At 35.6% G+C, this 12304-nt stretch overlaps 2 protein-coding genes across 3 annotated transcripts; one reads left to right on the top strand and one right to left on the bottom strand.

Moving 5' to 3' along the window:
* Positions 1-1292: 1292 nt before the first annotated feature.
* Positions 1293-5969, bottom strand: LOC128030419 (probable mitochondrial glutathione transporter SLC25A40). Its single transcript, XM_052618035.1, has 10 exons — positions 5584-5969; positions 4747-4806; positions 4553-4659; positions 4374-4441; positions 4178-4302; positions 3899-4072; positions 3407-3516; positions 3130-3211; positions 2940-3020; positions 1293-2389 (listed from the first exon to the last, which is right to left on the bottom strand). The coding sequence occupies exons 1-10, from the start codon at positions 5687-5689 to the stop codon at positions 2235-2237; spliced, it is 1068 nt and encodes a 355-aa protein (XP_052473995.1). The 5' UTR covers positions 5690-5969; the 3' UTR covers positions 1293-2234.
* A 162-nt stretch (positions 5970-6131) lies between these two features.
* Positions 6132-11462, top strand: LOC128030406 (protein DBF4 homolog A). Of its 2 annotated transcripts, none has more exons than XM_052618002.1 (12): positions 6132-6494; positions 6676-6839; positions 8067-8255; positions 8599-8649; positions 8763-8832; positions 8924-9000; positions 9354-9399; positions 9509-9554; positions 9631-9762; positions 9850-9970; positions 10129-10244; positions 10344-11462. In XM_052618002.1, exons 1-12 carry the CDS (start codon positions 6470-6472, stop codon positions 11152-11154), a joined length of 1848 nt encoding a protein of 615 aa, XP_052473962.1. In that variant the 5' UTR covers positions 6132-6469; the 3' UTR covers positions 11155-11462. The 2 variants fall into 2 exon arrangements, with proteins under 2 accessions (XP_052473962.1, XP_052473961.1); XM_052618001.1 differs by having other exon boundaries at positions 6132-6506.
* The last annotated feature ends 842 nt before the right edge of the window (positions 11463-12304 follow it).

The raw sequence follows: 12304 nt of genomic DNA, 5'->3' as shown, positions 1-12304 counted from the left end.
GTATTTAATCAATTTTTAATCAATTGGCTGCCTTAGTTTGAACCCATTTTCATTTCAATTGAAAGTTTAATTTTAGAATTAATTGGTAAAGTTGTGTTTGAAGTTAAATTTAATGGATCACTCCTAATACTGCTGGTAATAATAAGAAATTACCATAAAATGTTAGTAGTGTGATTTGATCATAAAAACAGACCTGTTTAAGAGGCATGCTATATATGAAATATATGAAAATAACTGAAGATATTAAGAAGTGTGTATGATTACACATTAGCAGCAACACAGTATTAACAGAAATTCCACAGAAACACGTATGCAGAATTCCCATCTAAAATAGTCTTGTCATCTCGTACATCGCCTTGGTGAACATCCATGTTCTTAGTGTTGAAGAATGTCTTGTCTGTCTGTGACTTCATTTCTGTACTGCAGAAATACATTTGTCACCCTGCACCACAAAACCAGTCATAAGGATCAGTTTTTTTATTTGTATTTTTTAAAATTGTTGTTAGGATTGGACAATATTTGGCTGAGATACAAGTTTTTAAAAATCTAGAATCTGAGGATGCAGATAAATAAAAAATATTGAGAAAATTGCCAAAGTTGTCCAAATGAAGTTATTAGCAGTGCATATTACTAATTAAAAGTTAAGTTTTAATATATTTACATTGCCATAATTTTAGATTTAAAAGAAATAAAAGAAAAATCAATCATTTTGACCCATACAATGTTTTTTTTTTTTTTTTTTTTGCCATTGCTACAAATATACCCCAGCGACTTAAGACTGGTTTTGTTGTCCAGAGTCACATTTTACATGTGAAATGCATGTTTTACAACGTTCAGAGGCCAGTACATCTAAATGTGCATCTCAAGATTTATTTGAGATTCTTACTGCACTGTTTGTGCAATTAAATGCATTTTATGTGTATAGTGGAATGAAGGAAATGCATTTGAGTACCCGAGTGTTACGTTTCTGTTTCAAGAGTTTTAGCCTTTAAATTTGAGAAAAAAATAACACGTTTGAAACTGCAGAATTGTCACATTGAGACATTTTTGAATGTATTTTCTTTCTCAATGCTTTGAAATCTTTTTTTGTGATTGAGCTTTTGTTTCTATTGTGTTCGGTTACATTGTGACAGAAATAAATGGGGTGAGGATAACGAGGCGCAATGAGATGAATATCATATATTCAGCTAATTATAATTTAGCCTCAATATATTCAGTCAAATTTCACTTTATGTCCTCATCTATGATTTTTTTATTTATTTTCTTCAATAAATTAAAATGTAAATACAAGCTTGGCTGAATGCTGATTTTATTTCATTGTTTATGTTTGCATTGGAATACTAGCTTACAGAATATTGTCACAAGACCTCATCACATTACAGCTTTAATTTGGTTTTTGATGTCTAGTTATCAATACAAATTAAATGCAATTTTGTGTAAAAACAAAATGTAAACGGAGAATGCTAAAATTCCTTCTCATTCTTTTATCACACTAGGAATAGAAGATAAATAATTACAATTTTGCACAATGCATAAGATCTTATGCGCTCCTGGTTAAAGCAACATGAGTGTAAATTAAAATAACTACAGACAATATTCTGGACTGAATTAAGGAATTCACAACAAAGAGATTTTAAATAATTAATGAATCACTGTTGAAGCACTTAAAAAGAAAATAAAATTACAAAAAGCACAATTGTTTAAAATGCTGTGAATATTCATTCTAAAAAAAATGAAATAATCATCATCCTTATTTTTGGCACCATTTGCACACACTTGTCTTAATTTAACATAAACCTCGGAAACTGACTTAAACACTAAACAATTACAAGTCAACAAGACAGAACAGGTAGAACAAAATTACAAGGATGAACATGACTGATGGGATTAAATTTAGTGTGAATTTATCAATTTTCCTAACCCTTAAAATAAAATGAAGATGCATTTATAAGCAAGGGTTTATGTTTCTTCACCTTTTTTAATGAACACATTTAAAAACACAAATATTGAACTATTATCTTCAATAATTTGAACTATGTGGAAGATACTCTGTTACTTTTAAATATTTACTAGAGAAAGTAAATACTGATTTATTTCACAGCAACTCAATATAAATCCTCTTTTAGACTGACAGCAAGAGTGATTACATATTGGGTAAATTTGTGGCGTAGCCTGTGGTTAATTTACTGAATCTTAACAAAGGTGTGTGATGTGGGATCAAGTGTTCTTCTAAATCAGTGCTTTTCTGAGTGAGAGCAAGTGCTGGGCTGCAGTTGTGTCCCCCTCTGTTTCTTCTGGTTGTATCTGTGGAAAAAAGCTTTTCCGAACTCATATGTGCTGATCATTATAGCACACGCCGGAGCCACTTTAATCAGCCTGGGCAGAAAACCTGAGAATAAGAGACAAAGAGAAATCTGAGCTTTACTGCTGAGACATCTAGTGGTGATTAGAAAATCACGGCCCTTTGCTTACATATACTGTATATAAATTAATCATCTTATTTAGCAAGGACGCATTTAATTGATCAAAAGTGCCAGCAAAGACATTAATAATATTACTACAATTATTTTTCAAATAAATGCTGTTCTTTGGAACTTTCTATTCATCAAAGATTTCTGAAAAAAAGTGTCACAATTTCCCCAAAGGATACAGTTTTTTTAATATTGCACAACTGTTTTCATATTAGCATATTAGAATGATTCATGAAGGATTTTTTGTTTCTTTTTCTGAAAGACCACGTGACACTAAAGCTGGAGCAATGACATTGAAAATTCAGCTTTGCATCAAAGAAATAAATTACATTTGAAAATATATTAAAATAGAAAAAAAATATTTTAAATTGTAATAATATTTCACAATTTCAATATACAGTTTATTAATTTTATCAATCTCAGATTTTGGAACAGTAGTGTGTGTTCTATATGAATATACATATTTACCTGCAAATAGTCCTGATACTCCATTTTCAGCAACTATCCTTTTCATCACATGATATGTGCTGGATGAGACGTGTGTGGACACTAGACCGATTATACTACACATTAATGTCATATTCTGTTTCTGATGTCAAATCAAAGCTCAGAATCCCAATTATGGAAGCCATTTACATAATTTCACCTGTATACTCACATTTTATCGTCTGCAGTTCACCCAGTTCTACCTGTCGTTTTGTCTTGACCACATCAAACGGCAGTGTGATGACCGATGCAAACTAAAGCAAGAGAATTCAGGTACATATACAGGTACTTGACATATCAGGACATGTTTTTATTTACTGTCCAAATACAATGAGGCCAAACACAACCTGGATATTTCACACTGAACTCTACTTATGCATGTATTTAGTACCAGTAAATGAGACCCATCAGAGCTCTGATGATACAGATGTAGTAGATCACAGACTTACTGATCCAGACAGTGCTCCAGCCGTGAATGCGATGGCAACGGTTGGATCTGTACAGTTGTAATACTGACAGAGCCAAACTTTACCCTTCTCATAGTTAAACCAGTACATAGCTAAGGAGAAACGAAGTCAAATAAGAAATTAGGAAATAGCAGCAAACAATACACATTCAAAGAGTCGTATGAAGGTATATGTGACCCCTTCAAAATATGGTCAAATGGTAAACATTCTGCTATTTCGTTGCGCATGTCGGTTTAAAAGTTTGGGGTTGGAAATATTTTTTAAATGTTTTTGAAATAAGTCTTAATATTATCAACGTTTATATAAATCTATTATAGAATATAACCAATTTGTGGGTGGATTTGATATCCATCAGAAATCCCATTCAGTTTTATATGTGTTTTTATCTTAGGTTTAGTATTTTTGAGTCTTGTGTTAATAAATCAAGTGCTTCAAAATGTGAAGTGTGCCATGTGAAGGCTGTGTGTGTTTCACCTGAGAATGGGACGTCTCGGAGCAGCGTGGGTCCCCAGCCCCTCCACAGAGACCGCCAGCCCTTGTTGTGCAGCGCTGACCGGATAACGGCGCTCAGCTCCTGGTACGACTGCTTCTCAGACTGCATCTTTGTGCGGACCAGCTCCAGGGGGCTGATTACTGTTGCCGACCCCACTGACACATGCAGAAAAAACTCATGTGATGCCAGGCTAACTTTGATATAGAAGGTCGACATGCAGAGAAAAGGTCAAACACTGAATCAGCAGGGATGAACTGTACCTCTCGCGATGGCGCCGGCCAACAGCGGTGCATAATCTGATCGTTCTCCCATCCTGTGCTTGAGAACGGCACATAGCTGATCGTAACATGTGAAATAGATTACGGTTGCAGGTACAGCCATCACTCTGCAAGGGGAAATGCATTTCATAATTTATATCCCAGGGTTTGGACAGCAGAAATGTAACTGAACACCTACAGTGTTGGAGGAAGGCCGCTCCATAGAGAACTGACTCCTTCCATACGTATAATCTTAATAAAAGCATCCTGAAAGAGAAGAACTGAGCATTTGAATGAGTTCAACCTATGGTAATATTTTTTATAAAGCATCACAGGTGAAGAGAAACTGTATTCACATTTTTTTATGGTTTAGCTTACCAGAGTGCCGGTGAAATGACCAGGCGTTTTGTACCATGCCTTTGAATTGACATTCTCACAGACACATATATGATCCATCAGGCCATTACAGAACACAAAACATTTCCCTGCAAGGCATTAAAAAAAGGAGTGAGTTAAGTTTTCAAACACATGAACATTTGAGTACATTTGAACAGAAAAAAGCACCAGCTTACCTTTGGGGAAAGGATTGTTTTGTGCCTGCAGTCTGATCTTCACCACATCCAGAGGTGTTACTGTGGACATAAAGAAAAAAAAAATATTATATAGTTATATTTTAATGAATAGATGAAAGCATCTGCTAAGTGAGTAAACGTACTAACGTACTGTTCAAAAGTTTGGGTTCTGTAAGATTTTTATGATTTTGAAAGAAGTTTCTTATGATTACCAAGGCTGCATTTATTTGATCAAAAATGCAGAAACAGTACTATTGTGAAATATAATTACAAATTTGCAACAACTGTTTTCTATTTGAATATATTTTCAAATATAATTTATTACTCCCCACTCTCAATTTAAAACAGTGTCAAACCATAACACTGTGTACTTTTATGAAATGTCTCAAAGAATGTTAAACATGGTACAGACTATTAATAACTGTTATTAGACTCCAGACTATTTTATATTCATAGATTCACTTTACATTGACATTGCAATTTAATATGGAGCTAAACAAAATATGTGTGTTTTTGTGTCACTGAACCCTTCAATGCACATAATATATTGTTTATATTTGTAATTACGTATTGCTTTTTTGAATAACATAGTCAAATGTGTATTTAGCAAAAAAGCAAATCGATGCAAATCGATTTATAGAACAGTATTTTAATGGCGATTTTTAACAGAAACATAAAATCTAAATTCTATATTTAATATCACTGAATCTAAATGTATTGCCATTCACAAAATATGTAATGTTAAAAAATATATTTCTGCCCCGTGCTACATTCTAAAGGACATAGGTTAATATATTTTTCCGTATATTAAGATATACAAAATCCATAGTCTCTTACCAAACAGTGACGTAATAATTGCCCCTGAGCAAGATGCGATCATCTGCTGGATGGGTGTAATGTCCTTCGTGGGTACTGAAGAACTTTTCTGAGAGTTCATCTCCATGCTTGCGATGTAGAGAAAGTTCCGGTGAATCTGGTTGTACAGACTCCGTTAACCTTTACTGAGTGACATGCCAAAAATGGACCACATTTCCCTTGTTCCCAATGGAGCTGAACATATAAACCGGGTTTACTGCATTGACCTCTATCAGTTATCATTATAGACTATAGACTAGGTAACGTCGAAAGAAAAAAGCATTGTCATCAGTGCAGTCCAAGGATATGAATGAATCCCATTATTCTTTGAGTTTCACTCTACTGCACTAGTGTGCGCATATGTTTGTCTAGCAGTCTATTTCGCACCAGCAGATTCGTAACTTCCGGCTATTTAAATTTCGCCATTGGACACAATAAGCGCTCGCGGACGTGACAGTGTATCAAAGTCATATTTTATACTTTTAACATTCGTTTTCTTATGCATATTCTACATAAAATTCAAGTTGTTTATATTGGTGTAATTGACGTTTCAAATGTCAGCGCTTTGCGGAGTCGTTTTTGAAATGTCAAAAAATATACGTCGAATCTCCCTTCATGAACTCCAAGATTACAGCAGGTTTTGTCGAGAGAGTCTCGAGCGGGAAGATGGAAACAGGTTACGTCGAGTGTTTGTTATGAAGACATTTACAAACAGTAGAGGCATTTAACACACCGTTGTGTTTTTAGTTCAGCGTTTTAATTAAGGAACACGTATTAGTAATGCTGCCATATGTTGGCGGTATAACTAGCTGGTATAGCCGGGTTTAGGGCTGTAACACGGTTAACCGTTGGAAGTAAAAGCTACACGATGAAGCACGACACTTTCTCAAGGTGTAAGGACAGAGGTGCTGTGCTGTTTATCTCTTTTAAATAACTAATTTAACTTACGCTTTTTTTCTGTAAAAGTGTCCTTTGAAAATAACAAGTTTCCATGCTGCTTATGTTGTTCCGTATGTACACAAAATGTATGTGTTGTTTATTATAAGTCTAATTGTGGTATATTGATCTTCACAGATTCAAAACTGGACGGACATACTAGTGTATCATCTAAAATCAAAGTTAAAGCCACATGCGATGCTCTTCAGAACAAACCTTTTAAAGGGAGAATATTTTACTTGGATCTGCCATGGAATATGAAAACACAACGCTTGGAAAATGACATCGAAACACTTGGTGGTGTAAGTGCAGTTCACTGTTTATTGTTATAAGTATAAAATGTATAATCAATGCTGTTTTGCGCAAAATATAAATATTTTCACATGCAGGAAGATAATGCCCTTTAAATTGGAAAAATTTGACAGCTGTCTCTTTAGAAACTCAGGAAAACGACTAGTTTAATTAGCTTCACGATTATGTACTTGTGTTCTCTTCTGTCGATGTAAACAAGACTGGAATTTCTGCGTAATTTAAAGTGTACTATATGAATTACATCTGGGTAAGAACTAAGAAGTGATAACAGTCTGTAACTTAAAAGGAATGGTTCACCCCAAACCTTCATGATGTCCATGAAGATTGTTCATCAGAACAGATTTGGAGAAATTTTGCATTACACGTATCACTTACACTGTTCTAAGGAAGAAACAAACTAATCTACATTGCAAATAGCCTGAGGGTGAACCATTCCATTAAAGGGTTAGTTCACTCGAAAATGAAAATGTCATTAATGACTCACCCTCATGTCGTTCCAAACTTGTAAGATCTCACTCGGTTCATCTTCGGAACACAGTTTAAGATATTTTAGATTTAGTCCGAGAGCTTTCTGTCCCTCCATTGAAAATGTATGTACTGTATACTGTCCATGTCCAGAAAGGTAAGAAAAACATCATCAAAGTAGTCCATGTGACATCAGAGGGTCAGTTAGAATTTTTTGAAGCATTGAAAATACATTTTGGTCCAAAAATGATGACTTAATTCAGTATTGTCTTCTCCTCCGGGTCTGTTGTGAGTGCTTTCACGACTCTGCTGACATGTTTTCTGGCGCGCCCAATAACAAAGATAACACTTCAGCAGCATCACTGCAGTGTTGTGAACGTGCTCACAACAGACCCGGAAGAGAAGACAATGCTGAATAAAGTCGTAGTTTTTGCTATTTTTGGACCAAAATGTATTTTCGATGCTTCAACAAATTCTAACTGACCCTCTGATGTCACGTTGACTACTTTGATTATGTTTTTCTTACCTTTCTGGACATGGACAGTATACTGTACACACACTTTCAATGGAGGGACATAAAGCTCTCGGACTAAATCTGAAATATCTTAAACTGTGTTCCGAAGATAAACGGAGGTCTTACGGGTTTGGGACGACGTGAGGGTAAGTCATTAATGACATAATTTCCATTTTTGGGTGAACTAACCCTTTAACTAAAATCACAGATGAAGTAACCTGTATGTTCTGGTCATCAGACAGTGGAAAAGTTCTTCAGCAAGGAGATCAAGTATCTTGTGTCCAGTAAGCCGGAGGCCCGTTATGCCCAGCGTCTCCTGCCGGAATCTCCTGCTCCCAGTCCTGATTCAGGTGTCAGCTCTCCTCATCCCAGCAGCAGGAGAGAAAGCCATGGGCACAGGGGCAGCTCTCAGGGAGTCACGGATACGGTTAGACAGGATGCTTTTTGTTCTCCACTTCATTGGCAAAGATTTTGTTTTTGGGTTCCCGAAGTCCAAAATGAAAAAAAAAAACATTTTAAAAGCATTTAAAAATTTTTAAAGTCTTTAAAAAGTCATTGTAAACTTATGCTGTAAATGTAATTTTTTTTTTATGCTTAACTAAATTGTAAAGTGGAGTTTCTTAACAGCGCCCTTTAGCTATTCAAATTCCACTGTAAACCATGGATTCATGGGGCTCATTGCTTTTATATAACATTGGGTTAGCATGCACTTATCCCACAAATTAAGTCAAAATTCACTGACATGTTTATCTTGCGCTGGAATTTCACAGGTGGCTGTAAGTCGAGGCAAATCCCTTGTGGAGAGAGTCGTTAAGGAACAAGTGAGTCGATCTTTATCATAACTCGTTTGTTTGTTTGTTTGTGAATGAACTCTGTGCTGCAGTCTTGAGTGGTTTATCACTGCTCTGATTGAAGGTTTTCTGTTCTGTTTTAGGAACGTGTTCAGATGAATGGGATCTTGGCCAATGCTCTGGAATGGGGGGTCAAAGTCCTGCATGTTGACGGTATTATCTTTATCACCATTAATACTTGTTGTTAGAGAAATGAGATATGGTTTCAGTTTTTCATGGTATTTGATGCTTGACTTCCTAACAGATGTTGTTTCATATGTTGACAAGAAGAAAGCAAAACTCATTGCAATGAACGCTGCTAATCCAGTGGTGAAAAGAGCTGTGAGTAGTTTTGTCTGTTGCACATTTTATTATATTTTTTATATTAAGGACCAAATGTACAAGTTAAAAAAATTAACCATTGAAAAAAAACTTTTCTGAATATTGTGTTTAGTAAATAACTATAAAATTTGTTATTTACGGTCTTGTAGACTAAACTTTGATCCTTTGACATTCAACAGAAAAAAAAAATTACTCCTGTAGTCTGCACAGGTTTTCACTATTTCTGCCCTGATTTGGAAATCTGTGGATTGTAAATTGCAAAGAGAGAAATCTATGGAGCTACAAGCTCTGTGCAGCGCTGCATATAAACTTTTTTTCCTGTATATATTCAGTTTATCACTCTTTATTTTTAGGCCAGCATTCAGCACACAGAGAAAAATACATATCACAGACTCAATGGTAAGTAGATAGTAAAGAACCTGTTTTAAATGGTTGCATCCTCCAGTTGAAAAAGTTGAATATATAGCAGTCTTTATTTGACTTTGTTTATTTGTTTTTTATTTTCCAGCTGGAAGAATTTGTCGTCCATTTGTGAAAGTAGAGGACTCAAGCAGGTGCATTTCCTTTGTCGATTTTCTTGTGTTTCATGTTACTTGTCAAGTTCAAGAACAGTCTGTGATGTTTATGCAGGCATTATCGTCCCATCTACCTTCCCCTGTCCAAAATGCCCGTGTGCAACCTCCGGTCTCTTCCACCCTGCTGTCCATTCCTGATGGATGAACATGGAAAAGAAGATCCAAAGAAGAGACCGAAAGAGCCAAGGTACAATGAGAATCAGAAATCTCTTTTTGTAATGTAGTCATTTTTGAGAGTTTGTGTGTTTGAATGAGAATCTGTGTTTTGCCTCAGGTCTGGAGGGGAACGAGGACCTCGAGGAAAGAAGGACAGGCGCAGAGGAGATGCAGGGCAAGAGAAAAGGAAAGGAGGGTACTGTGAGTGCTGTGAGGTCAAATTCAACAACCTAAAGATGGTAGGTATTGGAAACAATAGAAAGGCAGTCAATTTTTAATAAACACTTTGTATATGCTGTTTCTCATCTGAAAACAAACAAACAGTAATTATACATTCTGGGCTGAACCAAGATTTGCATAAAATACATGACATCTGTGCTCACCTTCTGACCACCAGCACCTAGAGAGTGAGCAGCATCAGACTTTCTCTAAGAGTGAGGAGTACACGGTTGTAGATCGAGTCACTGCTGGGCTGACCTGCGACCTTATTAACATTGGCATGCACAGCAGAAGGTACAGACGTCTTTAAAAATTTTAGCTCTCCTTATCGTTTATTGTTTTGTTTTTTTACTGGCATTATGACATCACTATTTCAATGTCCCTCTGCCATAGGGTGAAATGCAGTACATCAACCCCTGTTCTGTGTGCTGGAGCTATGTTGCCTTTAAAGGAAGATGTGGGATCTGTAAATGGTGATTGGAAACATGAAAGCGATGAGTCTTTGCCTTGGAGCTCTACAGCAAAGCAACCTCTTTCAGAACAGACCAAAGAAAAACCTCTGTCAGTTCGCAAACGCAACAGGGGCCAGTGTGAATACCCTCTGAGCAATCGGGACAGCTTTTTCGACCAATCTGACGTTCTGGAGAAGTCCCAGTCTAAGCGTGGAACCTTTGCGTGGGAATTCCACTCACAATCTGCTGTGCGGAAATCTGAAGGTGCATCTTTTCTCAGCAGAGAGCAGAACTGTGACTCTAATGCACCCGAATGCAGGACAGACCAACAAACTTGGACAAACCCTGACATGTACACCGCTCAACAGTTCAGGGAAAGAAACCGAGAATCATTAACAAGATTTGAGTGCTTTAGGACTAACTGCTGTGAAGTTTATTTGCAAAGTATGCCAGAAAATCAAGTTGAAAATTCAGCTCTTTTGCCTTCAGGCAACACAGAACCCGAACCGGACCTCGATAGCCCCAATGATTCACTGCAACGAAAGGTTCGGAATGTCAGATCCAGAAGAAGAAAGCAAGTACCAGCCCTGCACATTGACTCCGTGAGTAAAGAGAGAGAATCAATGAGCTCTCTTACACCTCTTAAACCTGTACTGGAGTTCAAGAACCCACCTGATTATCTCCTGGACCTGTGGCAGCTCTTTCAGTCCAGTGACAACATGGATGAAGACTTTAAGGGTTTTTCAGATTAAAGCTGTGTAGAGGAATTTAACATGTATTTATGTATTTGTTATAAAAGTTATTAATGTGCCAAATAATATATATTAATGAATCTATTTTCTTTCAGCAGTATGATGGAAAACTGCATTCTTACTATACAGGCTTTAAAAGAACGTATAGGCTGAAAAATACCTGCTGACTTTATACAGGAAAGAAATGTGTGGAGATACTCAGCAAGTATGTACATTTAATGAGTGGATGTAATTGAATAATATAGCAACATGAGATTTTCTTGAAATGTTTTCCTGGTTCCTGTATTAAATTGCTAATTATTTTTTTTTTTACAATGGTTTAGGTATTGTTTTTTTTTTTATTATTATTTTATCATGGTTTACAAGCACCAGTGTTTTGCAAAAACGTGTGTGTGTGTGTGTGTGTGTTTCTGATTTGCCATGGGCTTCTGTTTATCAGTGCATAATGTGTGATAAGTACATTAGGGGGTGTATTCATAACATCTGTATGAGAAAGTCTTTTTCCATTACCATCAGTGTTTCAAGATTTTCTCAGACCGATTAATATTTTATATACACTACTGTTCAATCATTTTGGGCTGGTAAGATTTTTTAATATAATGAATACATTTATTCAGCAAGGTGCATTAAATTCATCAAAAGTAATAGGAAAGACTTTTGCATAAAATCCCCAAAAAGTTTTAAAGATATTAAGGAGCACAACTGTTTTCAGCACTGATAATAAAATGTTTTTTTTTCTTGTGCAACAAATTAGCATAATCAGAATGATTTCTGGAATATCACTTGAGACTGAAGATTTGAGTAAAGATGCTGAAAATTCAGCTTTGCCATCAGCATGAACTAGATTTCATGAATTATAAAAATTAACTTGTAAACAATTACTTTCAAATAAATGAAGCATTGGTGTGCAAAAACTTAACGATATATGTGTGTATGTATATATATACATATATATATATATATATATATATATATGGAAATTCTGTGTTATTTGAAATTCAAGCTCTGTTTTAAGACTTGCTCAGGATAATACGAAATTTATTTAAAAACGTGTTTCTTTCCAGGGTAATAAATCACAGTCACAGAAATCGCAATCACAGAATTTTACTGTTTTGGTTTTATTTTTGCTCTTTTCTGGATAATCTGAACA

This window comes from Carassius gibelio, chromosome A16 (genome assembly GCF_023724105.1).
Source record: "Carassius gibelio isolate Cgi1373 ecotype wild population from Czech Republic chromosome A16, carGib1.2-hapl.c, whole genome shotgun sequence".
NCBI lineage: Eukaryota > Metazoa > Chordata > Actinopteri > Cypriniformes > Cyprinidae > Carassius > Carassius gibelio.
The sequence above is the reverse complement of the archived record's forward strand: the minus strand, read 5'-3'. Positions and strand labels throughout refer to the sequence as shown.